Source organism: Bos indicus, chromosome 19 (assembly GCF_029378745.1).
Source record: "Bos indicus isolate NIAB-ARS_2022 breed Sahiwal x Tharparkar chromosome 19, NIAB-ARS_B.indTharparkar_mat_pri_1.0, whole genome shotgun sequence".
Classification (NCBI taxonomy): domain Eukaryota; kingdom Metazoa; phylum Chordata; class Mammalia; order Artiodactyla; family Bovidae; genus Bos; species Bos indicus.
In genome coordinates this window covers 11,300,699-11,321,917 of record NC_091778.1, presented here as the reverse complement: position 1 = coordinate 11,321,917, position 21,219 = coordinate 11,300,699, and the positions used below count along the sequence as shown (strand labels likewise).

At 38.1% G+C, this 21,219-nt stretch overlaps 1 protein-coding gene across 5 annotated transcripts in view; it reads left to right on the top strand.

Annotated features, from left to right (window-relative positions):
- Positions 1-21,219, top strand: part of TRIM37 (tripartite motif containing 37) — a 151,561-nt gene that overhangs the window by 41,173 nt on the left and 89,169 nt on the right. For all 5 annotated transcript variants that reach the window (XM_070772568.1, XM_070772564.1, XM_070772565.1 and 2 more), the window contains exon 12: positions 17,061-17,137. In XM_070772568.1, coding sequence (XP_070628669.1) covers positions 17,061-17,137 — 77 coding nt within the window. The remainder of the gene's footprint in view (positions 1-17,060; positions 17,138-21,219) is intronic.

The window sequence follows — 21,219 nt, the reverse complement described above, 5'->3', positions numbered from 1 at the left end:
TTAGTCTCTTTACTATGCTTTCTGTGTCACTTTGCTCTGACCCTAATAAATAGTCTAGTAGTGACTATAGTAAGCTTTCTTGTTGTCTTCTGTGGTAAGATATTCTAGTCTCATATATTTCCAACTTGAAATTGGTCTTTTTATCCAAAAAGCCCTGATTTCTTTTAGTGGCAGAATTGTATTTCAGGACCAAACTGAGTGCAAGGGGTGCTCATTTCTACCAGGTTGGTCTAGAGGCTTTCTTCATGAACGGAACTAGAAAATAACATAGGTAAATGTATGTGGAGATTTGTGAATGGGGGTTAATATGTATGTATGTATTTAAAAATTTATTTAATAGACTTTATTTTTTAGAGCAACTTTAGGTTTAACAGCAAAATTGAGTTTTAGGTTCAGTTGAGTTTTAGCAGTTTTAGGTTCAACAGCAAAATTGAGTGGAAAATACAGAGAATTCTCCACACACCTTCTGACGCCACACATGCACAGTCTCCCCAACTATCAGCATATCCCGTACAGAGTGGCGTGTTTGTTGCATTTGGTGAACTTGTACTGACACATTATCACCCAAAGTCCTGCTTCATTCTTGATATACATTTTACAGGTTTTGTTTGTTGTTCTTTTTTGGCTGCGTTGGTTCTTTGTTGTGGTGCGTGGGTTTCTCTAGTTGGGGGTGCAGGTTTAGTTGTCCCGAAGCATGGACAGCTAAGTTGTCCCGAAGCATGGACAGCTAAGTTGTCTTAGTTCCCTGGCCGGGGATCAAACCCATGATGCCTGCATTGAAAGGTGGATTCTTAAGCACTGGACCACCAGGGAGGTCCCTGGTGTGTTTTGTGTGTGTGTGTGTGTTTTTTAACTTATTTTTTAATTGAAGGATAATTGCTTTACAGAATTTTATTGTTTTCTGTTAAACCTCAATATGAATCAGCCATAGGCATACGTATATCCCCTCTCTTTTGAACCTGCCTCTCATCTCTCTCCCCATCCCATCCCTCTGGATTGCTGCTGCTGCTGCTGCTGCTGCTGCTAAGTTGCTTCAGTCGTGTATGACTCTGTGGGACCCCAGAGACGGCAGCCCACGAGACTCCCCCATCCCTGGGATTCTCCAGGCAAGAACGCTGGAGTGGGTTGCCATTTCCTTCTCCAGTGCATGAAAGTGAAAAGTGAAAGTGAAGTCACTTAGTTGTGTCCGACTCCTAGCAACCCCATGGACTGCAGCCTACCAGGCTCCTCCGTCCATGGGATTTTCCAGGCAAGAGTACTGGAGTGGGTTGCCATTGCTCTCGACTCTGGGTTGCTACAGAGCCCTATTTGGGTTTCCTGAGAGATACAGTAAATTCCTGTTGGCTATCTATTTTACATATGGTAATATAAGTGTTTCCATGTTACTCTCATCATACATCTCACCCTCTGCTTCCCTCTCCCCATGTCCATACGCCGATTATATATGTCTGTTTTCCCATTGCTTTTAATTCTTCAGTACCAGTTTTTTAGATTCTGTATATATGCATTAGTATATGATATTTATCTATCTTTCTGACTTACTTCAGTCTCTATAATACGCTCTAGGTTTATCCACCTCATTAGAACTGACTCAAATGCATTCCTTTTCATGGCTGAGTGATATTCCATTGTGTATATGTACCACAACTTCTTTGTCCATACATCTGTCGATGGACATCTAGGTTTCTTCCATGTTCTGGCTATTTTAAATACAGCTGCAATAAACAGTGGGATACGTGTGTCTCTTTCAATTTTGGTTTCCTCAGGGTATATGCCTAGGAGTGGGATTGATGGGTCATATGGTGATTTTATTCCTAGTTTTTTAAGGAATCTTCAGATCATCTTCCATAGTGGCTGTATCAATTTACATTCCACCAACAGTGCAAGAGCATTCCCTTTTCTCCACCCCCTCTCCAGCATTTATTGTTTGTAGACTTTTTGATGATGGCCATTCTGACTGGTGTGAGGTGATATCTCATTGTAGTTTTGATTTGCATTTCTCTTCAGATCAGTCACTCAGTCATGTCCAACTCTTTGTGACCCCATGAACTGTGGCATGCCAGCCTTTCCTGTCCATCAGCAACTTCCAGAGTTTACTCAAACTCATGTCTATTGAGTCAATGATGCCATCCAATCATCTCATCCTCTGTCATCCTCTTCTGCCTTCAATCTTTCCCTTCCTTCAATCCTTCAATCAGGGAAAATTCTCTAATAATGAGCAGTATTGAGCATCTTTTCATGTGTTTGTTAGCCGTCTGTATGTCTTCTTTGGAGAAATGTCTGTTTAGGTCTTTTTCCCACTTTTTTGATTGGGTTGTTTTTTTTCTGGCATTGAGTTGTGTGAGCTGCTTGTATATTTTGGAAGTTAATCCTTTGTCAGTTTCATTTGCTATTTTCTCCCATTCTGAGGGTTGTCTTTTCACCTTGCTTGCAATTTTCTTTGCTGTGCAAAAGCTTTTAAGTTTAATCAGGTCCCACTTGTTTACTTTTGTTTTTATTTCTGTTACTCTAGGAGGTGGGTCATAGAGGATGCTTTGATTTATGTCATCGAGTGTTCTGCCTATGTTTTTCTCTAAGAGTTTTATAGTTTCTGGTCTTACATTTAGGTCTTTAATCCATTTTGAGTTTATCTTTGTGTATGGTGTTAGGAAGTGCTCTAATTTCATTCTTTTACATGTAGCTGTCCAGTTTCCCCAGCACCATTTATTGAAGAGGCTGTCTTTGCCCCATTGTATATTCTTGCCTCCTTTGTCAAAAATAAGGTATCCATAGGTACATGGATTTATTTCTGGGCTTTCTATCTTATTCCATTGGTCTATATTTCTGTTTTTGTGTGAGTACCATACTGTCCTGATGACTGTAGCTTTGTAGTATAATCTGAAATCAGGAAGGTTGATTCCTCCAGCTCCATTCTTCTTTCTCAAGATGACTTTGAGTATTTGGGGTCTTTTGTGTTTCCATATGAATTGTGAAATTTTTTGTTCAAGTTATGTGAAAAATGCCATTGGTAATTTGATAGGTATCACATTCAATCTGTAGACTGCGTTCGGTAGTATAATCATTTTCACAATATTGATTCTTCCCACCCAGGAACATGGAATATCTTCTCCCTCTGTTTATGTCATCTTTGATTTGTTTCATTGGTGTCTTATAATTTTCTGCGTACAGTTCTTTTGTCTCCTTAGGTATGTTTATTCCTAGATATTTAATTCTTTTTCTTGCAGTGGTGAATGGGATTGACTTCTTAATTTCTCTTTCTGATTTTTCGTTGTTAGTATATAGAAATGCAAGTGATTTCTGTGTATTGATTTTGTATCCTGTGACTTGTATCCTTGTTAAATTCACTGATCAGCTCTAGTAATTTTAGGATTTTCTGTGTACAATATCATGTCCTCTGCAGTGAGAGCTTTACTTCTTTTCTGATCTGGATTCCTTTTATTTCTTTTTCTTCTCTGATTGCTGTAGCTAGGACTTCTGAAACTATGTTGAATAATAGTGGTGAAAGTGGACACCCTTATCTTGTTGCTGATATTTGGGCAAATGCTTTCAGTTTTTCACCATTGACAATGATGTTTGCTGTAGGCTTATCATATATGGCCTTTACTATGTTGAGGTAGGTTCCTTCTGTGCCCACTGAAGAGTTTTAATCATAAATGGGTGCTGAATTTTGTCAAAGGCCTTTTCTGCATCTATTGAGATGATCATATGATTTTTATCTTTCAGTTTTTTAATATGGTTCACATTGATTGATTTGCATATATTGAAGAATTCTTGGATCCCTGGAATAAACCCAACTTGATCATGGTGTATGAGCTTTTTGATGTGTTGCTGAATTCTTTTGCTAAGATTTTGTCGAGGATTTTTGCATCTATGTTCATCAGTGATATTGACCTGTAGTTTTTTTTGTGTGTTGTCTTTTCTGGTTTTGGTATCAGGGTGATGGTGGCCTCACAGAATGAGTTTGGAAGTGTTCCTTCCTCTGTAATTTTTGAAAGAGTTTTAGAAGGATAGGCATGATCTCTTCTTTGAATGTTTGGTAGAATTCTCCTGTGAAACCATCTGGTCCTGGGCTTTTGTGTTTTGGGAGATTTTTGATCCCAGCTTCAATTTCAGTGCTTGTAATTGGGTTGTTCATAATTTCTATTTCTTCCTGGTTCAGTCTTCGAAGATTGAACTTTTCTAAGAATCTGTCCATTTCTTCCAGGTTATCCATTTTATTGCCATATAGTTGTTCATAATAGTCTCTCACAATCCTCTGCATTGTCTGTTGTAAGCTCCCCTTTTCATTTCTAATTTTGTTGATTTGATTCTTCTCTTTTTTTCTTAATGAGTCTGGCCAAAGGTTTGTCAATTTTGTTTATCTTCTCAAAGAACCAGCTTTTACTTTTATTAATCTTTGCTGTTTTTTCTTTCATTTCGCTTTCATTTATTTCTGCTCTGATCTTTATGATTTCCTTCTTCTAATTTTGGAGTTTTTCTGTCATTTTCCAGTTATTTTAGGTGTAAAGATAGGTTGTCTATTCCAATGTTTTCCTTGTTTCTTGAGGTGGGATTGTATACATGCTATAAACTTCCCTCTTAGAACTGCTTTTCCTGCATCCCATAGGTTTTGAATTGTCGTGTTTTCATTATCATTTGTTTCTAGAAATTTTTTGATTTCCCTCATGATTTCTTCAGTAACCTGTTGGTTATTTAGAAACATATTGTTTAATCTCCATGTATTTGTTAGTTTTTTTCTTGTAATTGATATCTAGTCTCATAGCATTGTGGTCTGAAAAGATGCTTCATATGATGTGAGTTTTCTTAAATTTACTGAGATTTGATTTGTGACCCAAGATGTGGTCTATCCTGGAGAATGTTCCATGTGCACTTGAGAAGAAAGTGTATTCTTCTGCATTTGGATGGAATGTCCTGAAGATACCAGTGAGATCCATCTCATCTAATATATCATCTAAGACTTGTGTTTCCTTATTAATTTTCTGTTTTGATGATTTGTCCATTGTTGTGAGAGGGCTGTTAAAGTCTCCCACTATTGTGTTACTGTGAGTTTCTCCTTTTATGTCTGTTAGTGTTTGTCTTATATCCTGAGGTGCTCCTATGTTGGGTGCATAGCTATTTACAGTTGTTATGTTTTCCTCTTGGATTGATCCCTTGATCATTATGTAGTGTCCTTCCTTATCTCTTGTAATCTTGTTTATTTTAAGGTCTAATTTGTCTGATATGAGGATTGCTACTCATTGCTACTCGCCCATTGCTACTCTTTTGCTTTTCATTTGCATGGAATATATTTTTTCCATCCTCTCAGGACCCCTTTAGGTCTGAAGTGGGTTTCTTGTAGACAGAATGTATATGGGTGTTTTTTTTTTTTTTATCCATTCAGCCAATCTGTGTCTTTTGGTTGGGGCATTTACTCCGTTTACATTTAAAGTAATTATTGATATATATGTTCCTATTGCCATTTTCTTTGGAGAAGAAAATGGCAACCCACTCCAGGTTCTTGCCTGCAGAATCCCATCGACAGAGGAACCTGGCGAGCCATAGTCCATGAGCTTGGAAAGAGTTGGACAGGACTGAACGACTAACACACACACACATTGCCATTTTCTTAATTGTTTTGGGTTTGATTTTATAGATCTTTTTCTTCTCTTGTATTTCTTGACTATATAAGTCCCTTTAACAGTTGTTGTAAAGCTTGTTTGGTGGTTAACTCTTGCTTGTCTGAAAAACTTTTGATTTCTTCCATCAATTTTGAATGGGATCCTTGCTGGGTAGAATAATCTTGGTTGTAGATTTTCCCCCTTCAGTACTTTAAATATATCCTGCCATTCCCTTCTGACCTGCAGTTTCTGCTGACAAATCAGCTGTTAAACCTGTGGGGTTTCCCTTGTATGTTACTTTGTTGCTTCTCCCTTGTAGGTTTTAATATTTTCTCTTTGTGTTTAATCTTTGTTAGTTTGATTAGTATGTGTCTTGGGGTGTTTCTCCTTGGGTTTATCCTGTATGGGACTCTTTGAGCCTCTTGGACTTGACTATTTCCTTTTCCATATTGGGGAAATTTTCAACTATAATCTCTTCAACCATTTTCTCATACCCTTTCTTTTTCACTTCTTTTTTTGGGACCCCTATAATTCAAATGTTGGTGTGTTTGATATTTTCCTAGAGGTCTCTGGGACTATCCTCAGTTCTTTTCATTCTTTTTGCTTTATTTTGCCCTTCAGAAGTTATTTTCACCATTTTATCTTCCAGCTTACTGATTTGTTCTTCTTCTTCAGATATTCTGCTATTGATTCCTTCTAGAGTATTTTTAATTTCAGTAATTGTGTTGTTTGTCTCTGTATGTTTTTTCTTTAATTCTTCTAGAATTAAAGAATTGTTAATTGATTCTTGCCTTTTCTCCATTCTGTTTTCAAGGTTTTTGATCATCTTTACTATCATTATATATTCTGAATTCTTTTTCAGGTACTTTGCCAATTTGTTCTTCATTTATTTGGACTTCTGTGTTTCTAGTTTGTTCCTTCATTTGTGCAGTATTTCTCTACCTTTTCATCATTATTATTTTTTTTAAACTAACTGTGCTTGAGGTCTCCTTTTCCCAGGCTTCAAGGTTGAATTCAAGATTCCTTTTGGTTTGCCCCCCTACAGTTGGTGCAGTGGTTTGTGTAAGCTTTGTATAGGGTGATATTTATGCTGAGTTTTTTTTTTGTTTTTCTTCTGATGGACAAGAGTTGGTAATTCTCTCTGTTGATGATTGGGTTTGTATTTTTGTTTTGTTTGTTGTTTGCATGAGGTGTCCTGATCAGGGTGCTACTGGTAGTTGGGTGTTGCCAGGTCTTGTATTCAAGTGGTTTCCTTTGTGGGAGTTCTCACTATTTGTTACTCCTTAGGTTTAGTTCTCTGATGGTCTAGGGTCTTGGAGTCAGTGTTCCCACTCCAAAGGCTCAGGACTTGATCCCTGGTCAAGAATGAAGATTCCACAAGTGGTTTGTTATGGCAGTAAATGAAATTTAAACACGTACCCAACAACAAGAAACCAAAGATGAACCCCAGACAAATGACAGTTACAAAATGAGGAGAATAATAATAAAAATAATGGATTATACACATATACATACATATCCATAAGCAAAATCAAAACAGTCCAATAAGAATAAAGTACAATAGATTGACCCGGCAAACAAAGGAAACAAAAAATTATATCTACCAGTTAAGAACAAAACTAACTAAAGCACAAACTGGAAAACGAAACCAAAGCAAGGTGCCCACTGGAGAATAAAGCAATGAAAACAAAACTATCAAATATTTTGAAAGGAAAGAAAGACTATGTTTGCAAAGCTAAATAGTGGTAGATAAAGAAGATTTATATACATTAAAGATTAAGTGCAAGGAGAAAAGAACAGTAGGAAAAGCAAACAAAAGAATAAATGTAGAAAAAATAATAATAGGTTTAAAAAATTAAAATTAAAGATTAAAAAAAGAAAAGAAAAAGGAAGAGGAAAGAAAAGGTAACTCCATAGAACTTCAAAAGCCCAACACAGAGGCATAGTTTTATAACAACTATAAAACGTGTGATTGAAAAAAGAAAGGAAAAAAAAAAACTCAAAAGCTTGATTAGATTTCATAGTGCCAATAAAATTTACAACTACGTGGAGGGGAGGCCTGGGGCGGTGGGGGTAGGGGGTAGGGGGTAGGGGGTGAATGGGAGAAAGAAAAGAAAAAAAATCCAAAAGAAACCACAGAACAAGTTGAAACAAAAGAATAAATGTTTCTCTTGAGTCACTGCTGTCAGCTTCCTTTCCCTGGCCTGGGAGTCACAGTCCATCTCACCTCCCTAGGATGCCCTCCAACACTGAGCTGGTCTCCTGACCTGCTGTGGGGGCAGCTCAGATACTAATCTGGTCCTACTCCTGTGTGTTCTTGCCTCCAATGTCCACAGCATCAGAACTAGTGCATTTTCTTTTGTGGGCCCTCTCAATGTGCTTTTATATATTCCATAGTCACAGAGTCTGTGTAGTTGATCACGTGGATTTAATCTGCAGCTTGTACAGCTAGTGGGAAGATTTTGGATATTCTTCCTTAGCCGAACTGCCCCTGGGTTTCAATTGTGGTTTTATTTCCACCTGTGCCTGTGGGTCTTCCACTGAGCTTTGCTCCTGAGGTTGCCCTGGAGTACTTGGGTCTGCCCCAGTCAGGGCCAGGTGTGGAGGTGGTGCAGCTGCTTGGGTCACAGGGATTCTGGCAGCATCAGGTACTCAGCAGAGTTGGCAGCTAGGGAAGAAGGGAATATAGTGATCTAGAAGGGTATGGCAACCAGTATTAGCCAATACACTCCAGTATTCTTGCCTAGAGAACCCTCCCTGACAGAGAAGCCTAGCAGACCACAGTCCACAGGGTCACAAAGAGTTGGACACAACCAAAGCGATCCCGCGTGCATAGACTCAAGACTTTTTTTTTTGCCTGTGGCAGCTTTGCCCCAGTTAGGGTTCAGCGTGAAGCTGGTGCAGCTGCTTGGCTTACAGGAACCCCAGTGGCACCAAGTGTGCAGGGACTGGGACTGCCTCAGCCACTGGAGTTATGGCCCTATCAGAGTCTTTTTCCAAGCCTCCGGTAACTGGGGATCAGAAGGCCTCTTTGGCTAGTCTTTCTCTGTAGCTCTGCCTGTTCAGGTGCTTAGAGGGCTCCCTTGCCTGGGGTCCTTCTCTGTTGTTCATCACACACATCAGGCACATAGAAGGGCCCCCCTGGCTGGGGTCCTAATCTGTAGATCTGCGTGTCAGGCACTTAAAGGGACACCCTGGGTGGTATCCTCCTCTGTAGTTCGGGGCATCAGTCACTTAAAGGGGCATCCTGGGTGGGGTCCTCCTCTGTAGTACAGTGCGTCAGGCAGTTAATGGGCCAGCCTCTCTATTTTTCATCTTCCCATGCTGGATGTGGGGAGAGAGAGGCCATGGTGATGGCTCCACCTGCTTCGCATGACTCAGCAGTATAACCTTGCTTCCATGGCTGCCCACCTTTCCTCCAGGGGCATTTCCCACCACATCTCCACCCTCACATCCCCTCGGTCAGGCCTTCCACAGTTAACAGCAGCCCTCGTCCTGGGTTTGCTCCACAATCCCTAAGGTCCAGCTCCCAGCTGCTCCGCCGCCTTGGGGACCTGCCTCCCTATCCAGGGTATGTGTGGCTGCGTCAGGGACTGTCTGTATCTCATTCCATTTTGGCTGCTGCAGATCAGCTGTTTCACGTACTGCCTTAAATGTTTCTCCTCTGACTCAGACAGTACCCCGATGTGGGGATTGGACCCCTGCTTCAGCTCCCCCACCCGCCCAGGGCAGGTCCAGTCCTAGTAACACTCCTGTTTTCCCCCCCTAGTTCCTTCATCCTACTGAGTTTTGCGTGATTCTGTGTATTCTTACCCACTGGTCAGGTGCTCCTGTCTGTCTCAGCTGGTGTTCTGGGTGCACCTCTGTGTCTGAAGGTGTATTCCTGATGTGTCCATGGAGAGATGTACTCCATGTCCACCTCCTCCTCCACCATCTTGTTCTCCCTGTTTTGGGGGGAGGTTTTTTTTTGACACATGTATATATGTAATTTTTTTTTGTTTTTTTTTTTTAAATTCTACTTATTTTTGGCTGAACTTTCTTCCTCTTCATTGTTGTGCATGGTTTTCTCTAGTTGCCGTGAGCAGGGACTCCTCCTCATTGCAGTGCATGAGCTTCACGTTGTGATGGCTTTTCTTGTTAGCAAGCACAGGCTCTAGGCGCTCGTGGGTTTCAGTAGTTGCGATACCTGGGCTCTAGAGTATGGGCTTAGTAGTTGTGGCAGTTGGGCCTGGTTGCTTCTCATCGTGTGGCATCTTCCCAGATCAGGAATTGAACCCGTGTCCCCTGCATTGACTGGTGGATTCCCAGCCACTGGGCCACCATGGAAGTCCCTGTATGTATTTCTTTTTTTTTTAATAAAATAACTCGTGAGATCACACTAAGATTTATAATTCAAATTCAGAATTACAGAATTTTTTAAACTTCTTTATATTACACCCACAACTCATTTCTTCTACTCTAGGAACCTACTTTTTGAAGCCATAGGAAATAAGAGAATTGTAATATATCATAATGAATCATTCATTTGCTCTATAAAAAAAATTTCAGGAGGGGAACTCAATTCTACCATCAACTTGAGAAATTCTACCATTGGTTCCTGGGAAATGTTTAAAAATTATTTTGCATGTACTCTGATTTCCCTCTGCTGTGTCTAGACAGCTGTTAGGGTTCAGAGCTTGTTTTCTAGTAAATTCTACTAGAAAGGTTAATGGAAGCAATATTTCCTGAATTTCTGTGTATTGAAAATAATTTATATCCTTTATACTCTAAAGCCAGAATTGCTCGATGCAAAATCCTTGGCTCATGTTTTCTTTCCTTGGCTATCTTAAATATTTAATTCCATTTTGTTCTGGTAAAGTCTAATGATGAACTAATCCTTAAAAATCATTTGCTGATATTGTCTAGATGCCCAAATAATTTAATAATTTTTTCCCCACAGTGCCTGTACCTTATTTATTTATTGGAATGTAGTTGCTTTACAATGTTGTGTTAGCTTCTGCTGTACAGCAAAGTGGATCAGTCATACATGTATCCACTCTTTTTTAGATTTCCTTCCCTTTTAAGACACCCCAGAGCACTGAGTGGAGTTCCAATTCTTTTTAAATCCACTAATTTACTACTATATGTGTTGGGTTTTGGGGCCCGTATTCTCAGTTACATGCTGGGCTCTTTCAATATATAGTTTTAGATTTCTTAAAGAGAATATTTCCTGAATTACAGTTTTAACTATCGCCTTTGTTTCTACTGTTGGTTTTCTCTCTTGGGACTTTTATTATCTGCGTTTTGAATCTTCTTTGCCTTTGTCTTCAATACTACCACTTTCTAATTTTTTTCGGCTCTTTATTCATTTCTTTTTAACTTTAAAAATTTTCCTTGTTCACTTACTTTTTAAAAGATATCAGCTGTTGTGCTTATTTGCTCCTATGTTCTTTTAGTTCAGTCTTTATTTCTCAAATAACTTGCTTTTATTTCTAATTCTTCCCTTAGTTCTGTTACTTATATTTGAGTTTTTCTAATACTGATATGTGTTATTCTTTCATATCATATTTTCTCAGCTTTTCTTTTCTTCTGCAGGCTGTCATATTATTTTCTTAAGAGTCTTTTAGGTTATTTTGAAATAGGTTACAATTTTGATCTTTGAGTTTGTTTTTCTAGGGTGCTTTCATTGTCTGTAGGGATGTTATTTTACCCTTTGTTTTCTCTTTCATTTTGGTAAATAACGCATAACATAAAATTTACCATTTTGACTGTTTCTAAGTGTACATGTAGTATTGTTAAGTACATTTACATTGTTGTGTAACTAACTTCCAGAATTTTTTCAACTTTCGAGACTGAAGTGCTCTGCCAGTTAAACAGTAATTCCCCATTTCTCCTTCTCAGATCCATCACTCTGCTTTTTCTTTCTATGAATTTGACTACTCTAGATACCTCACATATGTGGAATCTTAACACAGTAACATCTTCTTGTTACTGACTTCTTTCACTTAGCATATGTTCTTAAGATTCCTCCTCTTCATAGCTTATATCAGAATTCCCTTCCCTTTTCAGGCTGAGTAATATTCCATTGTATGTATATATCACATTTTATTTATCCATCTATCAGTGGGCATCTGACTTGCTTCTGTCTTTTTTCTTTAGTGACTAATACTGTTTTGAAGATAGGTGTGTAAATATCTCTTCAGTATCCTGCTTTTGATTCTTTTGGGTATATACCCAGAAATGGTATTGCTGTGTCACATGGTAATTCTGTTTTTAGTTTCTTAAGGAACTGTGCTGTTTTCTACAGTAGTTGCACCATTTTACATTCTCATCAGTGCACAAGGGTTCAAATTTTCCCATATCTTTGTCAGTACTTTTTGTTTTCTGTTTCTTTGGTAATAACCATACCATACTAATAATGGTATGAGGTAATTCATTGTGGTTTTGATTTATATACCGGACGGGTGTTTTTGAGCATTTTTTCATGTGCTTGTTGGACAGTTGTATATCCCTTTTAGAGAAATGTGTATTCAAGTCCTTTGCTCATTTTTTAATCAAGTTTTTTGTTGTAGAGTTGTATGAGTTTATATATTCTGGATGTGAAAGTGTTAGTTGCTCAGTCAAGTCCGACTCTTTACAGCCCTGTGGACTGTAGCCTACCAGGCTCCTCTGTCCATGGAATTTCCCAGGCAGGAGTGATAGAGTGGTAGTCATTCCCTTCTCTGGGGAATCTTCTTGACCTAGAAATCAAACCCAGGTCTCCTGCGTTGCAGGCAGATTCTTGACTGTCTGAGCCACCAGGGAAGCCTCCATATTCTGGATGTTGACCCCTTATTAGATGTATGATTTACACATATTTTTTCATTTTTTTAATATTTTCTCATTTTTAAGGTTTCTTTTTGCTCTGTTGATCATGACCTTTGATGGAGAGAAATTTTAAATTTTGTTGTGGTCCAGTCTGTCTGTTTTGGCTTTTGGTTTCATATCTAGGAAATTCTCACAAACTCCATTGTCATGGAGCTTTTCGCTTATATTTTCCTCTTAGACTTTTATAACTTTTAAGACTTATTTTTAGATCTTTAATATATTTTTAGTTAATTTTTGTATGATGGAGGGGTCTAGCTTCATTCTTTTGCATGTGTATAACCAGTGTTATATGTCAATCAGAAATCCAGTGCTTTGCTTTCTGAGAGATTTCCTAGTTCTTCTCTTCTTGTAATCTGGATCTTTTCCTTCCTTTGCTTGTATTATTTCTATGCTATTTATCTTTTATTTTCCTCTTAGCAGTTCCTTTGCAATCTTTAGACCTGTTCTAAAAGACCGTGGATACTCATTTTTAAGAGTTTAGAGTTACCAGACTGCATTTAGTTTTTATACTCAGTTCAGTTCAGTTGCTCAGTCGTGTTTGACTCTTTGCGACCCCATGAATCGCAGCACGCCAGGCCTCCGTGTCCATCACCAACTCCTGGAGTTCACCAAGACTCACGTCCATCGAGTCGGCGATGCCATCCAACCATCTCATCCTCTGGCGTCCCCTTCTCCTCCTGCCCCCAATCCCTCCCAGCATCAGAGTCTTTTCCAGTGAGTCAACTCTTTGCATGAGGTGGCCAAAGTACTGGAGTTTCAGCTTTAGCATCATTCCTTCCAAAGAAATCCCAGGGCTGATCTCCTTCAGAATGGACTGGTTGGATCTCCTTGCAGTCCAAGGGACTCTCAAGAGTCTTCTCCAACACCATAGTTCAAAAGCATCAATTCTTCGGCGCTCAGCCTTCTTCACAGTCCAACTCTCACATCCATACATGACCACAGGAAAAACCATAGCCTTGGCTAGACGGACCTTTGTTGGCAAAGTAATGTCTCTGCTTTTGAATATGCTATCTAGGTTGGTCATAACTTTCCTTCCAAGGAGTATGCGTCTTTTAATTTCATGGCTGCAGTCACCATCTGCAGTGATGTTGGAGTCCAGAAAAATAAAGTCTGACACTGTTTCCACTGTTTCCCCATCTATTTCCCATGAAGTGATGGGACCGGATGCCATGATCTTCGTTTTCTGAATGTTGAGCTTAAAGCCAACGTTTTCACTCTGCACTTTCATTTTCATCAAGAGGCTTTTGAGTTCCTCTTCACTTTCTGCCATAAGGGTGGTGTCATCTGCATATCTGAGGTTATTGATATTTCTCCCAGCAATCTTGATTCCAGCTTGTGTTTCTTCCAGTCCAGCGTTTCTCATGATGTACTCTGTATATAAGTTAAATAAGCAGGGTGACAATATAGAGCCTTGACGTACTCCTTCTCCTATTTGGAACCAGTCTGTTGTTCCAGGTTCAGTTCTAACTGTTGCTTCCTGACCTGCATCCAAATTTCTCAAGAGGCAGGTCAGGTGGTCTGGTATTACCCATCTCTTTCAGAATTTGTGATCCACACAGTCAAAGGCTTTGGCATAGTCAATAAAGCAGAAATAGATGTTTTTCTGGAACTCTCTTGCTTTTTCCATGATTCAGCGGATGTTGGCAATTTGATCTCTGGTTCCTCTGCCTTTTCTAAAACCAGCTTGAACATCAGGAAGTTCACGGTTCACGTTTTGTTGAAGCCTGGCTTGGAGAATTTTGAGCATTACTTTACTAGCGTGTGAGATGAGTGCAATTGTGCGGTAGTTTGAACATTCTTTGGCATTGCCTTTCTTTGGGATTGGAATGCAAACTGACCTTTTCCAGTCCTGTGGCCACTGCTGAGTTTTCCAAATTTGCTAACATATTCAGTGCAGCACTTTCACAGCATCATCTCTCAGGATTTGAAAGAGCTCTACTGGAATTCCATTACCTCCACTAGCTTTGTTCGTAGTGATGCTTTCTAAGGCCCACTTGACTTCACATTCCAGGATGTCTGGCTCTAGGTGAGTGATCACACCATCGTGATTATCTGGGTCATGAAGATCTTTTCTGTACAGTTCTTCTGTGTATTCTTGCCACCTCTTCTTAATATCTTCTGCTTCTGTTAGGTCCATGCCATTTCTGTCCTTTATTGAGCCCATCTTTGCATGAAATGTTCCCTTGGTATCTCTAATTTTCTTCAAGAGATCTCTGGTCTTTCCCATTCTGTTGTTTTCCTCTGTTTCTTTGGATTGATCGCTGAAGAAGGCTTTCTTATCTCTTCTTGCTGTTCTTTGGAACTCTGCATTCAGATGCTTATATCTTTCCTTTTCTTCTTTGCTTTTTTCTTCTCTTCTTTTCACAGCTATTTGTAAGGCCTCCCCAGACAGCCATTTTGCTTTTTTGCATTTCTTTTCCATGGGGATGGTCTTGATCCCTGTCTGCTGTACAGTGTCACGAACCTCAGTCCATAGTTCATCAGGCACTCTATCTATCAGATATAGGCCCTTAAATCTATTTCTCACTCCCACTGTATAATCATAAGGGATTTGATTTAGGTCATACCTGAATGGTCTAGTGGTTTTCCCTACTTTCTTCAATTTAAGTCTCAATTTGGCAATAAGGAGTTCATGATCTGAGACATAGTCAGCTACTGGTCTTATTTTTGCTGACTGTATAGAGCTTCTCCATCTTTGGCTGCAAAGAATATAATAAGTCTGATTTCGGTGTTGACCATCTGGTGATGTCTATGTATAGAGTCTTCTCTTGTGTTGTTGGAAGAGGATGTTTGTTATGACCAGTGCATTTTCTTGGCAGAACTCTATTAGTCTTCACCCTGCCTCATTCCATATTCCAAGGCCAAATTGCCTGTTACTCCAGGTGTTTCTTGACTTCTACTTTTGCATTCCAGCCCCCTATAATGAAAAGGACATCTTTTTTGTATATTGAGCAACTTTTTTGCAGTTTCTTGTGTTCTGTGGCTTACAGTGCTTTTCAGTGACTGACTCTTGGCCATTTTGTGGTTTTCCTTTTTTCTGGTCCATTAGATGTCCCGTTGCTTCTCTCTCCTTTCTCCCACAGTGTTGATCCAAGGCAGGTCTTTGGGATTATAGTTGGTCTGTCTTTATCTGCTTATGTTTTGGGGGTTGTGGAGATAACCTGTTACCTGGTTTTGTTGTAAATGTTGATTGTGAACTTTTGGTTTTGATGTTCGATTGTTGTTTTACTTTCAGATATTGAGAGTTTTAAAAACTATGCTGCTGATTGTGGCAGTCTTTCCAGAATCCTCTGCCTATTGAAAATTCTTAAAGCAGGTGTTTTCTTAGAGGTACAAATGGTGCATCAATAAGAATTATAAAAATCTTGTTCCTTAAAATTAAAAATTAGGTCAAAGAGAAATTTCTAATATTATTATGTGATAGAATTCAGAACAAAAAATGTTTACTACCTTTTATTAATTGATTGTATTCCAGGGAGGTTGTTTTAGGACCAAATTTTAAAAGAAAGAAACTCCAGTTATTTGCACAAGGATGTTGGTTGATTTTTTAAAATCAGTGTAATTTGCTATATAATTTATATTTCATAATTGACTAAATTTAGCACATTTTGACAAATACAGTTGCACAGTCATTATCATAGTCATGAGTTTTATCGTGCTCAGAAGTTATCTGATTTACCTTTTTCAGCTAATCCTTTTTTTCTCCCTTCCTGGCCCCTCTGCAACCACTGATCTGTTTTTGTCACTATACTTTTACTTTTTCAGAATTTTATATAATGGGATTATACAGCGTATAATCTTTTGTGTCCAGCTCTTTTCCCTTAAGTGATTATTCATGTTTCTGTAGTGTTATGTTTACTGAGTGATGACCATTTCAAACCTGAATGCTGCATCAGGACCTTTGAGAGCCAAGTAGCCTAGAAATGAAAGGGTTCAGAAATAGCTGTAACCCTCTGTAGATATATCCCTGCCCTCAGCCCTCACAGTCTGGTTGGGCAAATGTGTTTATACATGTAATTTTAACAAATGTAATCTCACCCAGTCCTTGAGAAATACAGAAGGGAATAATTTTATTCATAAAATCTCTGTAATAGAAATGTGAGCAACTTTAAATCTCCAGACAGAATCTTATATGGAATCCTAACATATGAAACATAGAAGTTATATTTAATTACTTTCAACATCAAGTGTTACCTTTTTCTATTTTACTCCTTTTTAATCTTAAATATTATATTATCTCCTTTGTTTTTTTGTCTCCTTCCTCAACTTTCTAGTGAAGTTGAAACTTTTCATTTTTTTGGTATATTTCTTTGGAGTTTTTATTTTTCTTGGAGGCTCATTTTTAAGAGTATGTGTTGAAACTCCTAACTCTTTTCAGAGTAGTTTATATTTTCCTTTGTTTGTATGCTTTAATGCTTCTATCTTTATGTAGAAAAAAAAGTTTGTAGACTCTTGATCTTTTTATCAGCTCTCTTACTGCTTTTAAACTTAAAACTACTTCTCTATCCAAATATCAGATAGTATTCTATATTTTGTTTGTTTCATTGTGGCTTACATTTTTACATTTAAATTGACTGGAGTTTCTGTTTATATAACATCTTTTTCTTTTTTTTTGAGGATGGAAATGGAGTTGTTCGTGGTTACTACTTATCTGTGTTTCTGGAACTTTCAGCTGGCTTGCCAGAAACTTCCAAGTAAGACATACAATTAAGTAACAAAGTTTAGTGTGGGTTTACATACCTTCTTAGCATTTTTAATTAACTACTTTTTTTAACTAATATATTTTATCTGTTAAGATATTATACCAGTATGGAATCTCTGGCATAGTATGTTGGCATAGACTGTCAGTTCTCAAATTATATGGCATCAGGACTCTGTACTCTTAAATTTTATTGGGAAATCCAAAGAATTTTTCTTTATATGGGTTTATCTGTTGATATTATCTGAATTAGAAATTAAAACAAAAAATTTAAAATTTTTGTTAATTCACTTTAATAATAAACCTATTACATATTAGCATAAATAACATTTTCTTAGAGAATAACTTTTTCTAAAGCAAAATAATACTTGGTGAGAAAACGTATTGTAAAAAACCTCTTAATGTATGGCTTTTCAGTTTACTGTAATAAGTTGTTTGGGTTGAAGTATATATAAATCTCGCCTGATGGGTTTTGAGTTTCATACGTAGTTAGGAAAGGTTTTTTACAGTGAGATACAGTTCACATGCCACATGGAAGTGTTAGTTGCACACTTGTGTCCAACTCTTTGCAACCCCATGGACTGTAGCCCTACAGGCTCCTCTGTCCATGGAATTCTCCAGGCAGGATTGGAGTGGGTAGCCATGCCCTTCTCCAGGGGATCTTCCTGCCATCTGAGCCACCAGGGAACCATACCATAAAGTTCATCATATAAATGTAAGTGTAGAATTCAGTAGATTTTAGTATATTCATTGAGTTCGACAGCCATCACCATATCTAATTTCAGAACATTTTCTTTCTTTCTTTTTTTTTTTTTAATTTTTTGGCCATGCCTCATGGCATGTGGAATCTTAGTTCCCCAACGAGGGAGCAAACCTGTGCTCCCACACTGGAAGCACAGAATCTTAACCACTGCTGCCAGGGATTTCTGCAGAACATTTTCATCATCCCACAAAGCAACACTGTACTTCTTAGCAATCACTTCCCCTTCCCACCCAGTTCCTGGCAGCCCTAATCTACTTTTTGTTAGGGAGGAACACTTTAAAAAGCAGTTTTAGATAATTGTGAATCATCATTGATATTACCCCAAAATTGAACAAGTGCTTGTTTGTTAAATGTAATTTGTAGTATGAAATCTGGAACCATATCAGTGAATTTTATTTCACTCTGTTACACCATAATCTGTTGGTTTGAATTGAGATATGTGCTTCCAGTTATGGCATAATAGTGATAACCCTTTCTTCTATAACAACCAAAAAGAAAAACATTTTCTAGACACCAGACCTGAGGCAACAAATGAAAGCAATCCCTGAGAGACAGGAAATAAATCGTATCTATGATTGCCTCACTTAACCTTGAGAGAGTTTTCAGGCCATAACACATGGAGGCAGAAATGCAACCGAGTCTGGCTAACTCCTTGAGTTGAGGAGACAGTGCTGAGTGTCCAGGAAGACCAGCACACCTAGAGTGCAGTGGACAGAATACCAGAAGAGAGATCTGGACAAAGAGCTCCAGAGATTTGTAAGGCGTTCTCTTCAAATATGAGAAGGGCACGGCAACCTACTCCAGTGTTCTTACCTGGAGATGCCATGGACAGAGAAGCTAGGTGGGCTCTAGAGTCGGTCACAACTCAGTGCAAAGAGTCGGTCACAACTCAGTGACTAACACACACTCCTCAAATATTCTGTAGAGTATTGAGCAGAGCCTGCAGGTAAAAAACCTACCTGAGGTTGGGGGAAGGACCATCTGGGAAGGTTTAGAGGGAGTGGTGCCTGGTGCCTGGTACAGGGCCAGTAATTGTGTTTGTTCCTATCACTGTAATGGTAACTTCTGATCCATGGGGCATTGAATGAAGTACACAGGACATTTTTGCCTCCCTAGTGGAGAACAGTCCTAGACTGGGCATTACTCCAGACCCATCTAACAAGTAAAAGCAAGACCTGGAAGAACTAAATTGTTTCCAGGTAACCTAAGAGCAGTCTAGAGCAGAGCTCAAGAAAACTGATAAGATTACAAAAATATCCAGCACCCAACAAAGCTAAGGTTACATTATCTGTTATTCAATCAAAGATTAATTGGCATGCAAAGAGGCAGGAAGACATAACCAGTACTGAGGAGAGTGATCAGTTGATTTGAGCAAGAACTGTTTTTTTTTTTTTTTTTTTAAATGTGAGTTATATCTATTGGTATTTTATGAATTATAAATTAAAACATTAAAAAAATTAATTTACTTATGATAATAAACTAATTGCATATTAGCATAAATTATATTTCTATGAATAGTAACTCTAAAACAAAACAATATTTGACGAGAAAACTTGTATTGTTTTGCATTTTTGGAAATCTTTGTATGGCTTAAAAAGACAACTAGGTTCTCATGTGAGAATTAGGAGAAAATATTTTTCTCAGTTTTTATAACTACACTCCATTTCTTCAAAAGTTGAATAGAGATATGGAAGATACAAAAAATTCATACTGAACTTATTGAGAATGAACTAACTATATTTGAAATGAAGAATACACTGGATGGCATGAATGATAGATTAGATACTACAGAAGAAAGGATTAACTGATTAATTAATTAAGAAAAGATTAATTAATGAATTAATGGACCTGAAGGCATTAGCTATAGAAACTATTCAAAATGTGAACATAGAGAATAGAATTCCAAAACTATAAAACAACTTTAAGTAGCTTAATGTACAAATATCTGGAGTCGTGGAAGAAGGGGATGGGAAGGAAAAAGTAAATACTTTCCAAACTTGATAAAAGCTTTAAGCCCATGGATCCAGAAGTTTAGTGAACTATAAGCACATGAAACATGAAGGAAACATCAAAGCACATCATAATCAAATTGCTTAAAACCAATGGTAAACAAAATATCTTAAACTGGCAGTGAAAAAAAAAGTCATTAAATTTAGAGGCACAAAGGTAAGGGTGAAATCAGGTTTCTCACTGGAAACAATACAAGTGAAATGATAATATAGCAACATTTTAAAAAGATTGAAAGAAACTAACATTAACCGAGAATTTTATAATTGGCAAGAATATATTTTAAAAAATACAGTGAAACTAAGACATTTTCAGATCTGAACTATAAGAAATGTTCAAGTACATGCTTCAGACAGGGTATATAATACCAGGTGAACCTCTGAATTTAAACAAAGAAATGAAGAGTACCAGAAATGGAAATTACTTGGGTAAATAAAGTTTTTCTTCTATTACTGAAGTAATTTTAAGTGATAATTGACAATATAATAAAGAACAGTAGCATTATATTTCGGGGTTTTTAACATATTTAGAAGCAAAATTCACAACAAAAACAGCTATATAAAGGCCAAAAGAGGAACTTCCTAGGTGGTCCTGTAGTTAAAATCTGCCTGCCAATCTTGGAGACATGGGTTTGATCCCTGGTCCTGGAAGGTCCTACATGCCACAGAGCAGCTGACCCCGTGCACCACAGCCACTGAGCTTACGCTCTAGAGCCCATGAGCCGCAACTACTGAAGCCTTCACGCCTCGAGCACGTGCTCTGCAGCAAGAGAAGCCACCACACGGAGAAGCCAGTGCACAGGAGACGCCCCTGCTCACCGCAACTAGAGAGAGCCTGTGTGCAGCAGTGAAGACCCAGCTAAACCAGAAATAAACAAATAATTGTTTTCAAAGGCCAAATGATTAAAGCATGGAAGTATAATGTAAGATTCTGACACTATATGTAAAATGGTATAATAACAATTAAAGCTAGACTGTGATACATTAAAGATACATACTATCCTATTATTTTTTCTTGCCTCTTGTAACAAATTACCAGAAATTTGGCAGCTTAAAACAACAGATAACATTTCCCTCACATTTCTGGAGGCCAAAAATCCAAAAACCATTGCTAGGCCAAAATCAGAGCTTCAGTAGAGTTGTGCTAGCTCCAGTTACACTAAGGGAGATCTGTTTCTTGCCTTTTTCAACTTTTGCTTACTGCCAGCATTCTTGGGCTTATGACAGTGTCACTCCTATCTCTGCCTTTGGTCACGTTGCCTTACCTTTTTTTTATCTCTGTCAGATCTTCCTCTGCTTTTGTCTTAC